The sequence below is a fragment of the Merops nubicus genome, unplaced genomic scaffold (assembly GCF_000691845.1).
Source record: "Merops nubicus isolate BGI_N331 unplaced genomic scaffold, ASM69184v1 scaffold9266, whole genome shotgun sequence".
Classification (NCBI taxonomy): Eukaryota; Metazoa; Chordata; class Aves; order Coraciiformes; family Meropidae; genus Merops; species Merops nubicus.
In genome coordinates, this window is record NW_008617054.1 from 1 (window position 1) to 7,854 (window position 7,854).

Here is a 7,854-nt window from a genome sequence, read left to right on the forward strand (position 1 = left end):
CTGCATCCTCGCCGTGCTACCTTCCTCCCGTGTCCCGCTCCCTCCCGCGGCCCTCCCCGGCCCCTCTGTCCCTCCCGTTTGTCCCCGGGACCCGTCGAGCTGCCGGACCCACCCTCTGGGCACCTTCCGAGCCCCAGAGCTGCTCTTAGGCCCCGGGGAACGGCTCCAACCTTGCTCAAACACCCGGCGCCTCTTTCACCTTGTACTTTACACCGGGCTGCTGGGCGTCCTCTGGGCATGGGGGAAGGAAGCGCTGCACAGAAAGCTGCATGGAAAATGTTTTGACTTGGTCGTGGTTTTTTTTTTTTTTTTTTTTTCTTCCCCTTTTTTTTTCCCCTTTTTTTTTTTTCTTCTTGTCATCTTTGAAATAAGTTGTTATTAAGAAGACTGATGTTTTTTTCTGTTTGTAGAACTCATACACAACACAGCGTTTCTTCTTTGAATGCAGGTGATTCACCAAATGACCAAAAAAGCCCTGAGGAGGGGTCTGAGAAGAAGAAAGAGAAAAAGTCTGAAGCCTTGAACATCAGAGGTACACCATGGGGGTATACTGCTAAGATTATATTAACTTTAAATGCTTTCTGGTTTCCATTTCAGATTTCCCCCCCAAATATCATTAAGAAATGGAGCTAAAGCCCAGGACACTTCTATGTATATGGACCCAGTTATCTTTAGCAGAAAGGTTTTGGCTGTATGAAGTAGCATAGATAATAGCAAAATAGTGCAATGTTGTTTTGGATCCAAGTGTGCTCACATTTTGATTTTAATTCTTTAGAGAGTGCAGCTGAACTTTTTGGAAAGGAGGCAAAGCCTGTTGCACTAAGCTGAAGGCACTAGAGGCCATATAAGAAGGTAAAGCAGGTAGCTATGAGGTGCTTCTTTGAGGATCACTGCTGTAGTAGTGGAGCATTTTTCAACTTTCAGGTGCTTTTGGGCAGAAGGCAGCATTTCTCTAAATCCTGAGGTTGGTAATATTTTGTCAGTACCAGGAAGATGGTGCTGAAACTGGTGCTTCAGCATGGTGTATTTCCAGGTCCTTGAGCTCTGAACCTGTCCCTAGAAGAGTCTGTAACAGGATTGGACTCTCTCATGCTGTAATTCAACACATCTGTGGGTATCTGTGGAGTGAATTCATAAGGTCCTTCTAGGAATGAATTAACCAAGTGTCTCTCTCCCTCTCTGTGTAGGTGTTTATATGCATACATATTCACATATCTCTTCTGAGCAGAGCCAAAAGCAGGTGTCTGAGTGTATTGAACACATTGAGTTTGTCCCCAAGGAAAGGCCTGTCAGAAAGGTGAAACAGAATGGTAGTTTCAGGTTTCCTATGGTTGCCTGTCAGTATCTGATATTCCTCCAAAGTTGTGCTAAGTTGGCATCACGTGAATTCAGCTTAAGAGGTCAATATAGCAGCCAGGAATCTGGATTTTTTTTTTTTTTTGATGTGTGTCTGTCTACATATCTTTCAAAAGAGTTTTCAGAGTTAGTTACAGAAATCTATCTGCAAGGAAAGAATCTTTGGAAATTAAACCATCTGCTAGACCCACAACACTTTCCTGCTTATCTAGAAGTTGGTGTCACTGGATCTTATGGCATTATACTGCACAAGATTACTGAGGCAGGAGAAGCAAACTCACTTTGAGGGAGAGAAGAGAGGAATAAGAAAACAATGAGTATATTTTAGAGGAGGCCTTATTTGCCTGGTGCTACCTTGGTATGTCTTCTTTGCAAAATCTGTTTTTATTGTCTTTGCAAATATTCCTTGCTTCTGTAGCCAATGCTACAGATATGTGTCTTTAAAATTCTGATTCAAAATATTTTGTTTTGCCTTTGAAGTAAGATACATAGCTATAGTTACTTCATGATCACTTGACAAAAAAAATCTGTACATTACGGAATTGGAGTCTCCCTGAAAAACATGGTGGGACGAAATGGATTGTTAAAGGTGGTACTTCCTTGAGTTTCAAAGTGGTAGGAACAGGAATCCAAACATTTTGCCTGGCAGGATTGTGATAGTGTAAAATTATTTCTTTTGCTTCCTGGGCATATATAGAGTAGGTTAGACTTTCCAGCACAAGCTATTGGAAACTGTGTTACCTATGGTTTTACCATACCGACTTTCTTTAATATAAAAGTTCATTTTCACTTCTCTTATAACCAGAGCTTTTGGGGATCGATGGGGAAATGGGTTCATTTCTGTCTGGGCCCTCATTATGTGGTGCATAACCAAGACCTACATATTAATGATGTTAGCAATGTAAAAGAAATGTTTTCCCAAAATCCATATTCTCTATTTGTAATTTATTCAAATTCTGGCTTACTTTTTTCCTAATTCCGAAGAAAACATCCTGAAACATTTTTGAGTTCTTTTTAAGCTGTGCTTGCTAGCTAAGTTTCCTTGGCAAATGCATCCTGCCTGTTCCTCTTGTTAATGCCCTAGTTGATAGCCTATGCTGAATCAGGATTATTTGTAAAAGAAAAGGAAACACTGCAACACTGTTAGGAGGAGTAAAACCCTGTGTGAGTCTGCCAAACGGGGCAGAACATGCCTGACTCCAGCAGAAAGAGCTGGACTCACTGGAAGCTTGTACTTTCTTATCTGCCTCAAGTGATTAGGAGGAGCTCCGGTGATCATTGCCTTCATTTCCCATACAGGAGATCAATGTTCATGCACAGAGCTGGCAAGAAACAGCAGCAACAGGCACAGCTCTAGGTCTAATCCAGGGTCAAGCATCAGCAAAGAGTTTTGACTCTTTGCTGTGTTGTTAATGAGTTTCAGAGGGAGCCTTTTACAGCTTCTCCAGCCCAGAGGAAGTGATTAAATTGAAGTGAAGCTCTTGAAAGTATTTGTCATAGGGATATTAAAAGGAGATGGTCAATTTTATTCTCTCACAGTCTCTGAATACAATGTATTGACAAATAAATTAACCTCATATGGAGGGAGAGCTGTTATTTGGCATGGGTTGGAATGAAATTTGAGTCTGAACAGTAAAGTGATAAAGCTGGAGTGCATGTGAGCAATGACAGGAAGATTATGTAAAGTGGTAAAAAAAAAAAGAAAAAAGGAGTTCTTAGATTATTGGTACTTTATAGCAAGAAGACTGTTTTGGTCATCATAGTTGTAATAACATATTTTTAGCTGCTGCCCTTTCAAAAGCCTGTTTTGTGTCTTTAGCTTTTGTGCAAAAACGTGCCTTGGATGTAAAAAGTTGTAACCAGTGTTTCTCTCAATTTAGGGTAGTCCAGGCCCATATTAAACCATGGCATCCATGTGACTGACTCTTAGACCAGATTCTGATTTTTGTTGTTGTTGGTTTTTTAGGGTCTGAGAGGTAGTAGTGTTGGTAGGACAAGATTTAGTATGACTGATAATCAAGCCTGATCTGAAAATTGGAGTTTAAGGGCATTTGGAGCCATAGGAATGGACTTGGGTTTCACTTAGTAATTTTTCAGATTTCATCAGTGTCATAGAAGCTGATGGAGGAGAATAACTGTTACTGGGGCTCTCAGCTTCCAGGGTAGAATGGATAGATTTAGTCATCAATTTTTAATTGAGAATTGAGATTTAATGTGCCAGAATATTTTAGTAATCTGCAAGCATTTAAGCAAACACATTTTGCGTTGCCATGGCATTGCAGTTGCACCACAGTTGCTAGTGTACCCTCCATATTTAATAATGCATCCCACTTAAGCAGCTGTGGTTCAGAGTCAGTATTTCCCTTGCTGTTCTGTTCTGAAAGCTGTTATTGAAAACCTTGGTTATGATTTTATGCCTGGAATATTGCATTTTTCATATCAAGTCACCAGACTTGAAAAATGCAGCATTATTCTCACTACCACCACCCCCATAAAAACAAAAAAAAACAAACCAAAACCAAACAGCAAAAACCCCCAAAACACCAAACCACAACCCACTAATGAACTGTGCTGTTTGTTTCAGGTGTTCTTTTGCATGTTATGGGAGATGCACTTGGATCTGTGGTTGTGGTAGTTGCTGCTACAATCTTCCATGTACTTCCTCTGGAGAATGCTCCATGTAATTGGCAGTGCTACATCGATCCAAGCCTGACAATAATTATGGTGTTCATCATCTTGTCTTCTGCATTCCCACTTATCAAGGAGACCTCAATTATTTTGTTGCAGATGGTTCCCAAAGGTGTTAATATGCAACTACTAAGTAAGTCAAATTTGTTGTTGAAATGCTATTAATTTTAATGATATATTTCAATGCATATGTTATTTCTGGAATGACATGTTTGGATTATTTACTCATAATAGCTCTAAATTCTCAGAAACTGTGAGAAATAGTCACATGCCTGTGTCCTAGCAACATGACTTAAATCTCTCTGGATTAGTTGAAGCATGCATTTTGAGAATGTGGTACTCCAACAACACATCAAAAATAGCAGGTCTTGAGCTGTTAATGCTTTGTGTGGGGTGTTTGTGAAAGAAACAACATTGAATTACAATATTTCCCCACCATGCAGCAGCTTCTTCCAAAAGGCTTCCAAAACAGCTTTGAAATATCCATTAAGTCCGGTTAATTTTGTAGCTCTCAGGCATTGATCACACTGGTTAATTGTGGGGTAGCACTGGTTATTTCTGGAATTCCACCATTCTCAGGACTAAAGAAAGGAGAAGATGTGGGATCTTGGCCGAGGAAGTGGTGCTCTAATGTTGCTTCTGTGAACATCTGGTAAACTGACATTAGAGAGCCTAAGGAATGAATGAACCGGAAAGGAAGGGTGGCCTGCTCATGTGGTCATCTAGAGGCAGCTGGTAGTAGACATATTTTACTAAGTACAGCTCTCTTAAAAAGCTTGTTCAGAGACTACTGCTTTTGGATAGGTCTGTTAATGAGAAAGCTAGTAATTAGCCAGCACACCAAACCCTCTAATATCTTTCTCTTCTGTCTTCCAGCTGACAGACTAGCTCGTGTACCAGGGGTCAGCAGCCTTCACGAGGTGCACGTTTGGGAGCTTGCAGGTGGGAAGAATATTGCTACTCTTCATATCAAGTGCCAAAACCCTACTGATTACCAAGATGCTGCTTATAAAATCCGGAAGGTTTTCCATGAAGCAGGGATCCATTCTGTGACCATCCAGCCCGAGTACACTGACCGCAAGACCTCCCAGCTACTGTGCAGCTCACCCTGCATCTCAACGGCTTGTGACTCTCAGCTGTGCTGCAGTCAGCGGGAGCCCCCCCTGACTAAAACCAATGGCTATACTGAGAAAAATGATAGTTGCCTTTCTGCAGTGCACAAAGACAATGGTTCAAGTAAAAATGATATTGAAATCCCTATCGAGTGCCCGCTGGCAGAGGATAGCGTGAAAAATGGGAAAAATCATGGCGTGTCTGATAACAAATCACAGCTGAGCAGCACACGACTTTAGGCAATTCCCTCTGCTCTGTATAATGTCTTCACAGAACAAACGTGTCCTGGCTGGGAAGGGGGTCACCGGTGGTTGTAGCTGAAGTTGGTGTGGCAGAAAGATTTCTGTGCTTTAGCTGTAAACCAAAATACACCTAAACCCCCCTTGTATCTGAAATATGGATTAATATTTCCAGAAAGGGTGTTGTGTTCATCTCAGATTTTTCTGATACAGCCTGACCCAATACCTTACCAAACTACATGTGAATTTCTGTTGTTTAGAGTGGATGGAGTGTATTGCTGTCTGCACTGGTGCTTGAAGTTGGTGGCCAGTGGCACTGGGAATGAAACTCTGGCCTTCACTGCTGAGGAGAGCTGTCTCCTGAAAGCCCCAGGGCCAGTTAACGATTGTCCTGGGCTGAAGTACAGTATATTTATAAAAGGCTTCAGTAGAGATGCTTTACTGATCCTTAAACCCCATTTTTGCATAGACAGTACATGTTTCAGAGTTATACTTGTGCTTCTGGGTTTGTGAATGAAATTAAGACTGTCTAAGGGAGAAGGGAAGCACTTGCAAATTTTGACTTCCATTGTTTTCTTGATTGGCTCCTGTATTTAGGAATAGAGCAGAAGCTGTTCATGCTTCTCTACTGGTGATACTGGAGTACTAGCCTAATCACAGATAACTATGCTCAAGAATAGACATCTTGTCATGAAAGCAAAGAAACATTTACTACCATCTGTTCTGATTCTAGCAAATGGGAATGCAGGCAGTCATCCAATTAACTTTTATCTTGTTCGCTGCTGTGATTGTACAACTCAGACTTTTTAATATTTTTTTTTTTGTCTCATGACAACAGAAGTTCTAATAGCCATGGTCTTAATTAGGATGATTACAGTATCTTTAACACTGAGTGTCTGTCATTATTCATGCTGAATAAATGAGTCAATGTGTTTATTATGAACAGTTAAAATTCTGCAGTTCTATTATTAAGACATAATTTAATATTGTATTAATTAAGAAAGTCCATTTAAAGTTTTATATGCAGTATTATCACATAGAGGGAGCTTTAAAAAAGAAAACAGGGAATTTTTCCTGGTTTAATCTCGATTATTTCTTGTGGTTACTTTTAAAGGTCTAAGCCCTCCTCTGTGGCTTGCCCCTCCTCCCCCTGCCCAAAGGTGTATTTCAAAGTGTATTTAGTAAAGGAGTTCCATTATCTCTTTTGCTGCTTGCTCTTTTTGAAAGCACGCAAGGGTGCTCTAAGGAAAACAAGATGACGTGCCCAGTGCTGGATTTGGGTCAGGTGTGTTCCTCAGGTTTCTGGGAGAGGAGACCTATTACCTAATCCATACTGAGTGTAGTGTTTAGCCTCACTGGCTGTGCAGATCAGATCAGAAGTTTCCAAATACATTTTGCAGTCAAAAGCAGCCATTCAATGCTCTGTGTGGCCTAGGCAGGCTATTTTATTCGGTTATTCATAGGGACAACTTTATAAAATAGTGGTATCTTTATCTCAGTGACACCTGAACAGAAAGGGCAAACTGATTTCCTACCAGGACTTCCTTGTAAGGCTGGCTTGAAAGCAGCCAGCTCCTTATTAATAAGGGTGATTATAAAAGTCAATTAATATTGATAAGACAAGGCATAATGGCTTTAAACTGAAAGAAGGCAGGTTTAGATTAAATGTGAAGAAGCTCTTTCCTGTGAGGGTGCTGAGGTTCTGGAAGAGCTTGGCCAGACAGGTTGTGGATGCCCCCTGCCTGGAAGTGTTCATGGTCAAGTTGGATGGAGCCTTGTGCAACCTGGTCTAGTGGGAGGTGTCCTTGCCCATGGTAGGGGAGTTGGAAGTAGATGATCTTTAAAATCCTTTCCAACCCAAACCCTTCTACGAATATTAAAACACACGGCAGGATATTTTGCTGCTTGGAAGGTGGTATTTACTGAAGCAGTGATTGCAGCCTAAGTAGCACATTTCTATGTTTGAACTTACCCCTTTTGGACAGATTCTTGGTTGAATTAATGCAATTTCTAGCTTTTTATTGTAGGTTTGTATTATGTAAATTAAATTATATGTTAGTTTAATTAAAAGCTTGATCTTCCAGTCTGTTGATTCTGTTGGCAGCAGCAGAGGTGAAAGCAGCAGGATCTTGCTTAGCAGTTACTGCACAAATTAATGTAAATCAGGAAATATTTTAAGATTTTATCTGTCTTAAAAACATGTGGCATAAAGTCAGACCTCCCTTTCTTCTGCTCTTTTCGTCCTTATTTACATCTATGATGATTTTTAAATGTCAAGGTTTAGTTGTGAATAATGAATATGTTTATAGATTTTTGAGAAGCGGAATAGAAGGCTCCCAAAATAACAACAAAGTCTGTGGGAGAACTTGCTTCCCAGATTTCCTCTAAAACAAGCACCCTTTCATAATTATGCATTTGTGTCTTAAATCAGGCAATTTTTATATATATATGTTTTATG

General features: G+C 40.5%; 1 protein-coding gene across 1 annotated transcript; it reads left to right on the forward strand.

The window, feature by feature from the left end:
* Positions 1 to 448: 448 nt before the first annotated feature.
* On the forward strand, positions 449 to 5,396 carry SLC30A10 (solute carrier family 30, member 10; the record flags this gene model as incomplete). Its single annotated transcript, XM_008943024.1, has 3 exons — positions 449 to 532; positions 3,941 to 4,177; positions 4,921 to 5,396. Coding segments are annotated over 3 exons (797 nt in total), but the record flags the coding sequence as incomplete, so codon positions are not given.
* Between the last annotated feature and the right edge of the window lie 2,458 nt (positions 5,397 to 7,854).